Source organism: Haliotis cracherodii, unplaced genomic scaffold, assembly GCF_022045235.1.
Source record: "Haliotis cracherodii isolate W230 unplaced genomic scaffold, xgHalCrac1.p SCAF_1, whole genome shotgun sequence".
Lineage (NCBI taxonomy): Eukaryota > Metazoa > Mollusca > Gastropoda > Lepetellida > Haliotidae > Haliotis > Haliotis cracherodii.
Window position 1 is genome coordinate 56,609,389 of NW_027266264.1, and position 15,987 is coordinate 56,625,375.

General features: G+C 40.2%; 2 protein-coding genes across 2 annotated transcripts; one reads left to right on the forward strand and one right to left on the reverse strand.

Annotated features, from left to right (window-relative positions):
* Positions 1 to 307: 307 nt before the first annotated feature.
* LOC139465762 (proteasome subunit alpha type-4-like) lies at positions 308 to 9,444 on the reverse strand. The gene is made up of 9 exons (XM_071247646.1): positions 9,429 to 9,444; positions 8,445 to 8,487; positions 7,312 to 7,474; positions 6,152 to 6,229; positions 5,382 to 5,470; positions 3,773 to 3,903; positions 3,068 to 3,191; positions 2,224 to 2,392; positions 308 to 442 (listed from the first exon to the last, which is right to left on the reverse strand). The coding sequence occupies exons 1-8, from the start codon at positions 9,429 to 9,431 to the stop codon at positions 2,235 to 2,237; spliced, it is 789 nt and encodes a 262-aa protein (XP_071103747.1). The 5' UTR covers positions 9,432 to 9,444; the 3' UTR covers positions 308 to 442; positions 2,224 to 2,234.
* A 2,428-nt stretch (positions 9,445 to 11,872) lies between these two features.
* LOC139465766 (histamine H3 receptor-like) lies at positions 11,873 to 15,193 on the forward strand. The gene is made up of 2 exons (XM_071247659.1): positions 11,873 to 11,923; positions 13,924 to 15,193. Exons 1-2 carry the CDS (start codon positions 11,904 to 11,906, stop codon positions 14,981 to 14,983), a joined length of 1,080 nt encoding a protein of 359 aa, XP_071103760.1. The 5' UTR covers positions 11,873 to 11,903; the 3' UTR covers positions 14,984 to 15,193.
* Positions 15,194 to 15,987: the final 794 nt, after the last annotated feature.

Below are 15,987 nucleotides of genomic sequence, written 5' to 3' on the forward strand. Positions count from 1 at the left end.
TTGGGGATCGAACCCATGACCTTCTCTCTCCAGGCAGAGGCTCTACCACTAGACTACGGAGGGGGTTGATGTAGGAGAAGTGCCAGAAGTGGTGCGGACCTTGGGCACATATCCCTTTGGTGATACCAATGAGAATGGGTTGGATGGTGGCTTGCAAAGTATTGAGTCTGGACCAGACGAAGCAGTGATCAATATTATTAGTATGATCCATGCCGTCGGGGTACGATGACATGAGGGGCATCCCCCTTCTTCTTACAAGAATGCAATCCATTGAACATCCAAACCAACAACTAACAATATATTCCGTCTTTATGAATTTATTGTATATAATAACATGTAGTTTGTACAATGACAAAAACAATGACAAGTTGTGTGCAGCAAAGACCCTCAATAGTGTAGTTGCACAATCAAGAAGGTGGTAAGATCATCGAGCACTAGTGATCTGAAACAATAACCATCAGTTGATTAGCCTTACAAAACACATCACATACCAGGCATACAACTCAACTTTCTATTGGTGACTTCTTTCAGTGGCATTTAGAAATTGGTGTGATGAAGAAAGACAAGTTCTATGGATGAACAACTTCTTTATTACAATTAGTGCGACACTTGCTTGATAAAGGTGTTAGGATCTACATCGAAACGTCGCACTAATTGTAATAAAGAAATTGTTCATCCATAGAACTTGTCTTCCTTCTTTCTATTGGTGTTTCAAGATATTATTACAGTTTCCTGCAACATTTCAGTCATATCATACCACACCAAACCTGACAAGTATGGACTTCACGCACTGAAGCAGGGCACTTGCAACCACATGTGAAAGAATACCCTATTTCAGACATTTGCTACTTCCGCGAAACCCATGAGGACAGGTTTACTGCTGAATCATCCATGACTATAGGAGCCCTAAGGAAGACAACTCTGCAACGCTGTAGATTATTAGGCCACCCATGCCTTATCTTCTATTGGATTTTGGTTTGTTGTTTAACGCCTCACTCAGCACTATTCCGGCTATATGACGGTTGTCTGTAAAATAATCGAGTCTGGACCAGACAATCCAGTGATTGACATCATGAGCATCGATCCACGCAATTTGGATCGATGACATGCATCAACCAAGTCAGCGAGTCTGACAACCCGATGACAACCAGATCCCATTAGTCGCCTTTTACGACAAGCATAGTCGCCTTTTACAGCAAGCATGGGTTGCTGAAGACAGTATACACTGGATAATGGAGGTTGCCGGATGACAGACTCTGTTTTTGTTGGTTTAACACTGCACTCAACAATATTCCAGCCATATGGCGGCAGTTTGTAAATAATCAAGTCTGAATTCATGTGACATCATGTGTACCAATCTAAACAATTGGAATACCATGGTATGCATCAACCAAGTCAGCAAGCCTGACCACCCGATCCTGTTCACCCGATCCTGTTAGTTACCTATAATGACAAGCAGAATCACCTTTTATAGTAAGCATGGCTTGTTTAAGACCTATTCTAACTCGGATCTTCACGGTTTCACTTGCTCTGATTGAATCACTGCGCCTTACAACATGTACAAGGCGCCAACATTACCAGTGTAATATTCTAGGGTGGGGCCTTGTTTTTTAGCCCCTAAATTTGAAAAAAGGCCCACATTTTCAAATACAATGGGGCATTTTAACATTGTGCTGCATAGGCATACTTCTGGATTATTTGGAATTTTCACATAAAGGGCCCATGTCACAAAATCCCTAGAGTAAACCCTGATGGTCATATAATGTAACATAGTCCAAAACACATGGGTTTGGTCCTGGATAAGCATTTATCACAAAGACACCATCTTCAGTTTTCCAGTCTACAGTTTGTTGCCATGACAAATTAGCAGTTCATTCCAATTTCCATGTTCTTTCGTGATTGAAACAAGCTGTGACATCACCAGTACTTGCATCACGTAGTTGCATAATGTCTCAAATACATCTGGGTTACATCTGATAGCATAGGGACTTCCTTACCCATCTTAACACTCATAAAACCTTTTTTCCCCAGCCAAACATACTACAAAATGATTATTCTGATCGATAATATGTACATGATGTATAGAGGGCTCGCTCGCACCCCTCCTCATCTAGTTGACTAATACAACCAGAACTAGGTTCAGCAATGAAAATAACCTTAATGCAGATGTGCACATTACTAATTCCTAAATCAGGTCTTGCGCTTAACGTCTCTTCATCTCACCAGTACATTGTCTATGATGAAGATTTCTTCTTTTCTGATTCCTTCTTCTTCTCAGCCTCCAGCTTAGCTTCATCCTCTTCGTGGGACTTGATCAACTTCTCCACTTCTCCATGAGGCAGAATCTTGATCTCAGTCTTGTTGTCCTTGCGTGTCAAGGTGGATATCTCCACTGAAACACATTAACATTTAAAAAATCAACATCTAGCATGTCAAAAGAGGCACAAACTGAAGTATCTTAAAGCCTATAACATTTTCAATCTGAATCAGTCCTGGTTCACTGTATTTTCAAATTGCTAACCGATATACAGTTGTCCAACTCGCAAATTCCCTTAATGAAAGTGCTTAAACCACAGGGTCATCAAAAGCTCCCCTAGATTTCTTGCTGTTTGTGATTATTTGGTGAGAGTACAGTAAAAACATAAATGAAATAAATGTACAATAAACTAATACACGTATGAGTGACTCTCACCAGCACCTGGTTCCTACCAGATGTCTATGCAATATTTCAGCAATGGCATTGGGCTTGACGCATAAACAGGACACAACTGACAAATTACATATACTTAGATAGATAGATACTCAGTACATGTAGTAGGGGCCATATCCAAATAACTTGTGAAGTTAACTCTATTTAACCAAAGATAGTTGACTAAAAAACCTTCCTTGTATATCAGCAGCAGAAAGTAACTGCAAGTCATTAGTTCTAATAATAGTGACTATAGTTAAACATGTTAAATACAGATATACATTCATTATTGGGCAAGCCTGTAGAAGAAACATGTTTTTTGCAGAAACAGTGAAATGAAATAATAAAAACTGTTGAAATGTGTCAATTCCTGCCAACCTTTCTCTGGTGTGAGTTTGGTCATGTCCAGTGTCTTGCTAAGGACCTTGACAGCAAGAGCCAGAGCTTCACTGAGAGTTGTCTCCCCATCTTTGTATTCTTGTTTCAACATTGACACAGCGTTCTGAAAGTAAAGGATATAAAAAAATGAAAATATGGACAAAGATGATAATGTGCCTGCTGTCTATTCAGGCATCTCTTCTTCTATAAAAAAGGTGATTACAGCACTGTTGTTGCCGATACAGGTTGCCATGGCTACTACTAACAGCACTGTTGTAGAGAATACAGGTTGCCACAACTACTACACACAGCACTGTTGTTGCCGATACAGGTTGCCATTTCTACTACTTACAACAGCGTTGTTGCCGCAACAGGTGGCCACAGCTATTACTTACAGCACTGTTGTTGACAATACAGGTTGCCAAGGGTACTGCTTACAGCACTGTTGTTGACAATACAGGTTGCCCTGGCTACTACTTACAACAGTGTTGTTGCTGATAGAGGTTACCATGGCTACTACTTACAGCAGTGTTGTTGACAAAACAGGTTGCCACAGCTACTGCCTACAGCACTGTTGTTGACAATACAGGTTGCCCTGGCTACTACTTACAACAGTGTTGTTGCTGATACTAGTGATAGAGGTTACCATGGCTACTACTTACAACAGCGTTGTTGACAATACAGGTTACCAAGGCTACTACTTACAGCACTGTTGTTGCCGATACAGGTTGCCTTCCAGCCTCCGTAGTTGCCGCTGGGGTCACTCTGGTACAGCTGATATCCGTAGTGCTTGTCCCAGCCCATGTACAGCAGAGACACACCAAATGGACGCTTCCCTGAAGCACAGTGGGAGGAGACAAGGTTGAGCCATTGAAGAAATAGAGCAAGTACGTTTTGAAAAAGCTCTCCTCAAGAACATTTTTAATAGTTGTCAAGGTCAAACCATACTAAACACTTACTAGCACTGAACATGAATTAGTGAGGTTTTTTTTGATGAAGCTTTGACATGTTCAACACGTCTACAGTTACATAAACTGAAAAACAATTAGGCTAAGCCAACTAACAGAAAACTGTTTCCTGAGTGAGTGAGTGAGTGAGTGAGTGAGTGAGTGAGCGAGCGAGCGTTTCACACGAGGGAACTTGAACCCGGGTCTGAGTCGCGACGAGCAAATGCATTAACCAAAAGATTACCCCACCACCCTTCCTGATAATAGAATGAACAAGGCTTGTGTTGCAAGATTGATGGCACTGACTTTATATAATCATGACAATTGTCTGCACTTTTTAACGAGCAGTTATTATCGTTGACATATCTATTTATCTATAAGAATTTACTTCAGCATGTTCAATCTGTTTTTGTATTTATGAAGTTATAAATGTAAAAAAAACCAGCGAGCACACTTTGCATTAACCGCTTTGAGGATTTACACAGTATGCACAGTTGTTTTATGGTCATACCTCCATCAACGCAAAAACTAATAAATATTGTTTAACATCACAGTCAGCAATACCCAGCTGTATGATGGTTGCCTGAAAGTAGTCAAGTCAGTGATGGAAAGAATCAAGGCACAATGACGCACAGCCAAGTTATCGAGCAGGACCTCCCTGATCCGTTCCATCTTTCCGAGGCAAGGGAGTTAACTGAACATGCTGAATGTAAAAGTCCAGTTTACAACCTTGCTGAACAAGGCTGGAATTTCTGGGCACGATTCCAGTGGCACCAGTGGCTATCATGAGTTATGTCCCTTCTATGTCCCTCTTTATTGACCAATCAGATTCCATCTCTCATATCACTTGCATTTGCCTCAAATAACATGACATAGTCTAGTGAAGACGATCTGATCGATAATCAAGATCTATTTCATAATAAAACTGGTCTTACTTTGCAAAGTGCATCAACTCATTTGAGCACCTTGATTAAACACATAAAAAGATTTGGAAATATCTGTTGACGCTAAGTAGTCGATACACATGCTTTGCAAAATCTGTAAGCAAAACGAAATCTGCACAGCAGTTAACGAACCGGTTGTCAATTTTGTTACCTGATTTGGATTGGACTATGCATAGACTCGTTAGTCCAGCCAAAATATAAATCTAAGCCTAATTCGGCAAGGAAACTGGACTTTTATAAGTCAGTTAACTCCCTTGCCTCGGGAAGACGGATCCATTTTAGTCGTCTCTTATGGCAAGCAAAGGTTACTGAGAACCAATTCTACCATGGAATTCCCACTGGAGCTGTCACAGTGTCATAACACTGTTTTTAAGATTAAGCTATGAGTTGTATATGATGTCCAATTGCAGTGTAGAAACTCACCTCCAAATTGTGTGTAAGCTTGCTTGATATCACACAATGTGCTGACCACTTGTTCACAGGGAATGGGTTCTTGATACTGGAGCATATATCTGCAACCAAATAAACACCTCATCTGAAATTCATTTCTCAAGATACAGAAATCAGCTATGTTGGTCTGAAAGTTTCACTCATTCGTACCATGAATTTAGAAGCCTCAAACCTGATTGGCTGATTCGAAAGTTCACATAAAGCGGCCTTCTACGGAGGTGTCCTCAAATGCAGAGAGGGACCATATAGGCATAAAAACATTTTTGAAATTATGCAATTGAAAAAAATACAAAGTTTGGGGAAATCAGAGAAATCAGTTCTGGAGACATTATTATGGTCCAAGAATGGTTACTACGCAATGTTTCATCAGTTTTACACACCTTTAATTCACAGACTTTCAACCAATTTCTGTCTATTCACTATGTTGACAGCAAACAACTCATATAGTAACATGGTTAAGGACATAAATCTAAATTTTCAGCTAGATGTACTGGTCACTGATCCATTGTTACTGGCATTTGTCTAATGGGTCAGCTTATTTGTCAAAGACTGCAAGCTTTCCAAAACATTTATATCAGACCAGGCTTCAGTATTATTATCAATGAAAAGATGCTATCAGTTCATTATTTACAGCAACATTCAAATACTGCTTTTAAAAAGTGCATTTAGACATGTTAGAACTGTCTTCCAGAAAGTAATGAGTTTTGTCTATTAGCATTTAACATGTTTAAGGCTTAACTTACCTCTGAGAAATAACTCGGAGTTCATTTGTAAGAACATTTGCATCTGCAGTGATTCCAGCTACACTACAAGCCATGTCACTGAAAGATACATTTCATGACATGTCATAATTACAAGAATAAAAAAGGTCCAACACATAAGCCACAAAATAACTTTCTGACATGTTTAACAAGGTTATTATCATGATGATGATGATAATGTATAGTCTTAACAAATAATTCAAACCTAACATAAATGTCTGCACTAGACCATGTACATAAATTAATGCCAGGATTAGCATGGTTAGAAATGTTGTTTTGTTGTTTAACAACGACACCACACTCAATAATATTCCACCTTTTGATGACACCATGTAAATAATCTAGTGAAGCCCAGACAATTAACATGATTAAGTAATTGACATCATGAGCATCAATCCATGCAATTGGGGACACAATGACATTCAATCAACCAAGTCAACCCATGAAGATCCGGGTTAGAATAGGTCTACATCAACGCATGCTTGCCGTAATAGGCGACTATGCTTGTCGTAAGAGGCGGCTATGCTTGTCGTAAGAGGCGACTATGCTTGTCGTAAGTGGCGGCTATGCTTGTCGTAAGAGGCGACTAACAGGATCAGCCCTGTGACTTGGTTGATGCATGTCATTGTATCCCAATCGATGCTCATGATATTAATTACTGGACCTTCTGGTGCAGACTCGATAATTTACAGACCGCTGTCACATAGCGGGAAGAACGTTGAGCATGTTGAGAGTGGCGTTAACAACAAACAAACAATCAACCAAGTCATTGAGCATAACCACCTGATCCACACAGGTTGCTGGGGGCCTGTTTAACAGTACAAGTAGCCTTGATGTTTAATAGTATTAGAGTACTAGGATACCCATACCATCAGCATGATCAGTATACTGGTATAGTAAGGTATGGTACCATGTTCATGTCAATTCAGTAATGGGCCATCTAAATGAAGTAATTAGGTGGGCCACTTTCCATTATTATTTCAAATATTGATGTTACGTGTTAGGACACCAAAAGTGGTCTTCAGACTTCACACATTGGAAAATTAAACAAGCCTTCGGCATGTAAGGCCAAAGCATGAAATTAGAAAGACTTTTAATCCTGCTACTATCGGCAATGAATAATAATATCCCAGTGAACTTACTCGTGCAGTTTGTAGATCTTCTCTGAGTAGGAAGCTTCATCTAGAAGTTTGTTAGTGTTTCTTCTTTCTGCAGCTAGGAGAACCCCATCCTTGGCCAGAATGCCAAGACAGGTGCCTGCATGCCCGATAGCCTCCATGGCATACTCCACCTGGTACAGGCGACCTAAAACAGCAAATCAATATGCTACTTCATGCAAACATTTTATCTGACATGCGGAAAATCTATTCTACAATCTAACAAGACCAATGCTTCAAATTCTTTCAAACCTATTTTTTGTATAAAAAAACCTACAGAAATCTGCAATAAAATATCACTGATTGTGTGGTTATCTGGACATACCCAGTATATCTTTTAGAAAGGTTAATACACTTACCGCAAAAATACATGTGAATACCATACATGTTGGTCAATGATCCATGACTCGAGATGCACCATTTGTCTCGTGCAGGATTAGCGTGTAAATTATTTCGTTTGGAAATCATGTGCAGCATATTGTGATCATGGTGATAAGAATAAAGACACTGATTGGTAACATTTGGCTGATTGTTAGTTTTGTCACTACTTAGTACACATTGGAAACATCTCTTCTTTAAGTATATATTTCTCTATATGTTTCTACGGTTCACGTTTCTTTTGGCAGTGAGTATATATTGACAAGTTAGGGCAACATTTCAGTGAAATGAAACAGAAGAGTAAATAATGAAGGTTTGTCTTAAAAATATTTGAAGTTTTATCAGTTGTCTGATATGCCTTATGGAAGTTTTGTCAAAACAACAAAACACATTCAGGTTGTCACTTAAAAACTTGGACAGTGAAAATAAGTTCACATTACCATGGTTTCATGTAGGAGAAAAAAAAAGGGAGTGACCTGTACATGCTGTAGGATGGTAAAGGGGATGGAAAAAGTTGAATATTCACATACAAGTCTTTCATAAAGGCATAATCATCATGATCGTGGGATTTGAAAAGTGCTACATATAATTATGGGTGATTATCATGTGATTAGGGTGAGTTTAGTAGCTGATCATGCTGATGTTTTTTCAATCAATATGCACGGATAGAAACAAAATAATTAAACTATGTATTCATGATTTGTCACTGAATGTGTGTCAGTGCTGTTCAGTGTGTTTACCTTCAGGGGAGAATATAGTCGTTCTTGAGTCATATCGTCGAGCCTGTAATAGAAAAGGTTAACGTGATGACACTGAAGAAGCATGGGTGAACAAGAAAGGGCCAATCAATCTGCCCAATTAAAGAAAATCATAAAATGTACTGACATTCTCTTTAGACATGTCTCTAGCAAAATCACTACAACTGTACATATTCATACATGCAAAACTAACATTAATTCCAAAATAGAACACAGTAAAGGGCGACAAAAGGGTTAAAGGGAATCCAACAAGATCATTAAATGGTGTTGGTATGGTGTAGAACCCTGTGGGGATTCCTGGTGAAAATATGTTTCTGTAATCAAATGGCTTTGATTGTGGCTCACAATATTGATCCCTGGACCATGAGGACTGTTTGGTTCAGACTCATTCATTTACAGGTTGTTGTCATATATAGCTGTTGACTAGTTTGGCATTAAACACAAACAAACAGCATGGTATAGAGCTGTAAGGATGAACAATGACAACATTGTTCAAGTGTGATGATTGACGAAGCAACCAAGATCGATCACTGAACCAAAAAGTGTGCATTTGGTAAATCATAAACACCAAATTACAATGTCAAGACACTGACCAAAATGAATTAAACTTCGTTTTGTGATTTAATCAGTACGAGTATCGAAGCCCAAAATTACACAACTCTTAGCAAGTGTCGACATTAAATATTGAACTGCATGGCACCTATATTTGAGCACCTATCGCTGTCTGCCCAAGTCAACATTTTGCATTTAAAGAATCAAATACAAAAACAGCTCTGTCACTCTCTACCAAAACAAAATCATTACCAAAATCGCACTAATCTAATGTTATTACAGAAGTAGATCACTCATGCACCTTGCATGACACCTCTTTCAAGTCGATAACACAAAGATAAATTCTTAGAAACCTATAAAGATGTAGAAATATCGCAATGATAGCAATATTCCGTCAACTCATGCCGTACTCACCATCTTGGAATTTAGGTAGAGCTGTTTCAAAATCCGAAAATGTATGTATCTCTTACCGATTAATGCAACAGTTCTCGTATAAATAATATGATAAATTAATAATAAAACCGTTTCGAGTGACTATAAAGTATATGTACTTTGAAATATATAATATTGAAGGTACGAAAATAAAAGCAAGGGAGACAACTTGTAAGAGTGTGCACACCTGTAAAATATTTATTGTCTGACGCTTATTGAAACTGTACGTGAAATCGGTCAAAGATCAACAAACGATGACAGATAAAACGAATTCAAGTATCATAAATGCATAGACCACAATCACACAAAACATTAACTAAATTCCAGAATATTTTCCATATATAGATCTAGAGTTTCATTCAGTGAAATCCGACAATATGTCGCTTTTCATCTAGATCCACCGATGTATAATCAGTTTCTTTCCATACAAATTGGTTTTCTTTGTCGAAACATATAAAAGCAATTGTCATTTTTTATCATTTCCAGCTTCTGGTGAAACTGTCTCTTTCCCTCGTTGTTAGACTGCATACCAATTCATCTTATTTTCTTCTGTTTTTTCCTATCTTTGTAAGAACATAGTTTTCAATTTGACCCGCTGTCGCATGCCTCTATGTGAGATGAACGCAACACAGGTACATCCGATATAATGTAAGTTTACTGTTGTTTTTAAACGCAAAGATGAAAATATTTCGTGACAGTATTTTGGGAACAACTACAGAAAATGAGTGTGAAACGTGACAATAGTGATTTTAAAACGCTTCAAACGGGCGGCCATGGGCCCTGTTCAAATGACTGCCACAACTATCGTAACTTCATGCTTTGACTTAGACTTGCGATAGACGTTGTTTTGAAGATCGCTTGAGGAACAAGGACCAGGACTGATGAGATACAGTTTATTTTTTCAATATGTTCAATGATGCAAGAAAATATGAAGAGCAGTGTATATTTTCAAGGGCAACGAACATACAGGATGGTTGGTTTGTTGTTTAACACCGCACTCAGCAATATTCCAGCTATATGACGGCGGTCCGTAAAATAATCGAGTCTTGACCAGACAGTCCAGTGATTGATATCATGAACATCGATCCACGCAGTTGGGATCGATGATATGCATCAACCAAGTCTGACCATCCGATCCCGTTAGTCGTCTTTTACGACAAGCATAGGTTTCTGAAGACCTATTCGACCCCGGATCTTCACGGGTCGATCCCACAGGAGCACTCAGGATTATGTGAAACGAAGGATTCAGATTTGCGAATGAAACTTTACACTACTGTATGGCGTAAACAAAATTGTCTATCATTAAAGGCCAAGCTCTTTATTTAAGAATTGACTTTAAAATAAGAAATTGTTTTAGAAGGTTTCTTATGATACGTGTACATATTCAAATGGATCAGGTGGTCAGGCTCAGTGACTTCGTGCGTTGGTCACACTATCAATCAGTGGATTGTCTGGTCTGGGTTCGATATTAAAGAGGCTGCCGTCATATAGCTCAAATTTTGCACAGTGCCTCTTTAAGAAATTATGCGACATAAAACCATATTCACTCACTCACTAACCCACTCGTTACCATACAATGTATGTGATCCAGGACTTGTACTCAGCAATATTCCAGCTATATGACGGCGGCCTGTAAAATAATCGAGTCTGGACCAGACAATCCAGTGATTGACATCATGAACATCGATCCACGCAATTGGTACCGATGACATGTGTCAACCAAGTCAGCGATTCTGACCACCCGATCCCGTTAGTCTCCTTTTACGACAAGCATAGTCGCCTTTTACACCAAGCATGGGTTGCTGAAGACCTATTCTACCCCAAAATCTTCACGGGTTGACGTTCAATGAACACTCTTGTGTGTTTCTTGTTTGGATTTAATTGACTTTATCAATATTCCCAGTTTTCTCACTGTGTATGGTCGTCACGCTTTGAAGCCCCGGGTTCGATTCCGGACATGGGTACAATGTGTGAGGCCCATTTCTGGTGTCCCCCGCCGTGATATTGCTGGAATATTGCTTGAAGCGGCGTTAAACCACACTCACTCACTATTCCTTAGGGAATTAGGGGTAGCGTTCGCTCATCACGCCGAAGACCCGTGTTCGACCCCCCAAAATGGGTGCAATATGCGAAGTCCATTTCGGATGTTTCCTGCTGTGATATTGCAGTAATATTGCCAAAAGAGGCGTAAAAGCATTCTCAGTCACTATTTAACGTGCGGCATATGCAAGAAGAACGTGCTTTCAATATCGCGACACTCAGCGTGGAAATAGAATACGCCTTCCCCTGACATGTATTGTAGTGCATGACTTGTCTTTCCAATTTGTACATGTTGAGGTTATCAGGCATAACCTGGCCCAGCCAATACATAACCAGTACTGTTGTAATACACGTCCGGCTTATCAACAGAACCGCGAGCGGCTTCAGCCTCATAGGAGAGGAGGGACGCTGGGCACCATGGATGTTCGGTTACAATCGTAAGTCAGGACACAGCCTAATGGATTGTTGATATATTTTAATATGTAACTTCGCATTTAAATCATGCACGTTAAAACTGTTTATGATACACTGTTTATAGCGCTGCTATACCATCTCTCACATGTATGGTCGCGCCACATGTATGTTCTGTTTTCAGGTCAAAATATCCGAATGAACTTGCTGTGATGCGAATTCATTACAAATTCGTTACGATTATAAACTTCTTATGTACCAAACGAGTGTAATCTCATTTGTAATATTTGAAATCTTGTTTGCGAAAGGTTAGAATAATGTACCATGGCTTTTGTTTTGTGAAAACTCTAAAATGATAAGGACAACGTACTCGCCATGTCGCTTCACAAGGAAATTAGATCCGACTAGAACCGATAAGCCATCCATGAATGGCGCAGTAACCTAATACTCAGCATGTCATAGTTTATGGATAAGAGATGCGAACTAAGTGTCTCCTGTCACAGATGACCAAGCCCTACCCGTAGGAACGTCATGTTCAATTTGCGACTTAATTACCAATATGTGAAAAACATGTGCCTTTTTTCGTAAAGGAAACGGCGCACGGGTGGCCCAGTCGTCTAAGGCGCCGCGACTCGCTGTGCAGAGTTGCGTCCCTTATGCACGCCAGAAATCTGATTGTGGGTTCGAATCCCGGTTCGCCCCGATTATGTTTCTAGGTTTGTCAGCACCATACACGTGCTCGTGGGTTTCACCGAAGCGGTAAACGTCTGAGACCTGCATCACTTCGGGCCTTCCTCCTACATTAAGCTGACACGCCGTGATATGACTGGAAGACTGTTAAAAGCGGCGTTAAACCCAACTCACTCACTCGTTAAGGAAGCCACCGAGCGATACCCGAAGACTGGAAGACCTAAAGTAACACGTGACCTGCATAAGTCACTGTGGAATTCCTTTTCTGTTCACGAGACCGATGTAAAATTACAAATAAATTATTTGGTTTGTCGATATTCTTTCTAAAACAGGAAGGGCGATCGAAATATTATCAAATGGCAGACTAATTTCAAAAAGCGATGTCGGTCGGCTCGAGGAAATAACATGGAGTGAAAGCAGCTGTTTCTTTGATTGACATTCAAAGATTTAGCCCCCTATCCATATCTATCTGCTTTAGAGATTTCGGGTGTAAAGACAAGACTTTCTTTTTAAATGTTCGGTTATTATTTTGTGAAGTTTGGTTCTGTCGATCCTTAAACCAATCACTTAAGAAAATAAAACCGACTTGGCTGAAAATGAAACACCCAGTTTATCTGATTGTATCTGTGTGATTCAACTCCGGAAATGTAATTGCGTTTAAGGGAGTGAATGAGGTAAGATGAGGTGAAATGGGGTTTAACATCGCGTGCAAGATTATTGCACTTATATAGCAACGTGCATGCACGTGTGTGTGGATGTGTATGGCTGCGTGTACTAGTCCGGACTAATGCAGAGTTTATAGTGCTAGCCCACTGAGATATCATTCGGTACTTTAACATGAGTAGCCAACTCAGACACAGTATACTGACTCCGAGCTTTCCAGTCCTTGTTTTATTCCTTTAATGCCGTCCGCCAGACAGGGTAACAACAAGTACCATCTTTTCACGTCTTTTGGTATGGCGCGGCCTGGGGGGACGTTCTACCACTAGACCACGGTGGCGGTCCAGTGAGTGAGCGAGATGGGTTTGAGGTCGCCTTGAACAGCAGTTCAGTGTGGCAGCTTAATGCAGAAGGAAACTTGTGACCTGACATAAAAGTTTGCAACTTTACGTTCAGGGAAACCCATGAACATGTTGCCAAACACAGGACAATAATCGAGGCAATTCTTGTATTTGAACAAAATAAAAAGCATCGGATCTTGTCACGACAAGAAGTACAACTCTTGCATCAGTTGTGTTTACTTAGCGGTCATCCTTGTCCCACGAACAGTTTTTTTAATCATTTAATTATTTTGCAGTGCCACTCATGACGTTATCAAATACGTATTGTTTTTCAGACTGTCAGTGCGGCCCATCATGCCACAGGTGGATCTATCTAACTCCACATTGCTGACTGTGTCTGTCATGTCACCAGCATACCCAGTTCCCGAACACTACATCATCCTGGCCATCGGCCACATCCTTCTGACACTGTGGATCTGCTTCTCCAACACCACCATCATCATCACCATCGGGATGGACCCTCATCTCAGGATTGTCCCAAAGAACCTGCTCATCGTCAACTCTGCAGTGACAGAACTCATCGTTGGCCTCTTCTGTTGTCCACTGTATACAGACAGCCTTCTCCACGGAACGTGGAGGAACTCCAGAGGTGCATGCATCACCTATGAGCTTGTCTTCTACATCCAAGTGTGCATCTCCGTATTGTCAGTCCTCATTATTAATGTCGAGCGATTCTACTATCTCTTGTCTCCCCGTATGATGGATGGTTCTGGGAAGGGTATCCTGACTTCAGTTCTCATCCTTCTTCCCTGGGTTATTGGCGTGGGTCTTGTGGCTCCCATGTACTCTGAAGGTATTGCCATGAACAACCTGCAGACTACAGATGCCGGACATTGTGTCATTCTCTGGAAATGGAAGTTCCAGATTGTTACATGCTTTGCCAGTTTCTTTGCTCCTTCATTCCTGGTGATATCAATGATGACAACAGTCGTCATTGTCTACGTCATATTTGGGATTCTGGCCAAGAGGGGGAACAGGGAAGTTCATACGGAAGAGAAACCTTGCCGCGAGTCTTTACACACGGTACTTCTCGCCAGTTTTGTGTGTGTAGGTATGCTGTTCCCAGTATTCTTCTGTCTCCTAATGTATCTGTTCTGCAACTCCAACAACTCGTCCTGTATTAGGTCGGACACACTCTGGGGGATCACCATGTATCTTGCGATGATCAAGTCTGGAGTGATGCCTCTGGTGTGGCTGGTATCAACTGATATCCGCCATGCAGTGTTATCGACGTGGAACAGGAACAGATGCAGGTCAAGACCAGTCTTGCAGAGATCCTACAGTTTTACATTATCACTTGCTTCATCTACTCGATCCACAGATACCAGCTTCTAACCCTTGGACGGCGAGCGTCATGACAGTCTTCTAGTCATGTGATGAAAGTCAGTTTGAACTTGTCTGCATCAGATGAGTAGCAGCAGATTACCTAGCATTATTTACTGATTTTTCTAGGAATATAAATAATAAAAAGCATACAAGTTTTTGTTGTGTGGAGAATGTATGTCAAGTGAGATTTTCATGTCACTCTGTTTTGTTGAAACAATCAAAATGGTGAGGAATAAAAACAGTTTAATCTTGTTTGTGTGTGGGTGTGTATTATTTCACAGGAAGTACCTGGCAGAGGTAAGAGCTTGGTAGGTGAGTATTTACCTGATTGAGCTTTTTCATGTACATATAATATTAAATTAACAGTCACCTACAGAGTCACACGTATAAATCTGACAACTGATTCAATGGCTTCAAAGCCTGCCAGTATCAATGTATGGCCACAGTGACCCCTTGCCCTCAATTCATAATTTCAACTAATAAAGTGATATTTATAAAGAATTAGATAGATTGTATACATGCTTTCCATCACAATATTGAGAGAGGTGTTTAATATTGGTTCAACCCTATTGCAGTAATTCTTAACATGAATTAGTAATAAAAGCAATTACAAAATAGACCCCTGAAGATCCGGGGTAGAATAGGTCCTCAGCAACCCATGCTTGCCGTAAAAGGCGACTAACGGGCAGGGGTGGTCAGGCTCGCTGACTGTGTGGATCGATGCTCATGATATCAATCACTGGATTGCCTGGTCAAGACTTGATTACTTACAGACCGCCATCATATAGCTGGAATATTGCTGAGTGCAGTGTGAAACAACAAACCAACCAACCAGCCAAATTACAAAATAGTGCCATGGCACTGTAGCTCACATTGATGTTTACGAACTTAACATGTAAGAGGAAGGCAACCACTTTAAATAGACTAATCAGATTCAAGTCTGTTATGGATAGTTTTGTTTGTTTGTTTGTTTGTTTGTTTGTTTGTTGTTTAATGCAATATTCCAGCTAAAT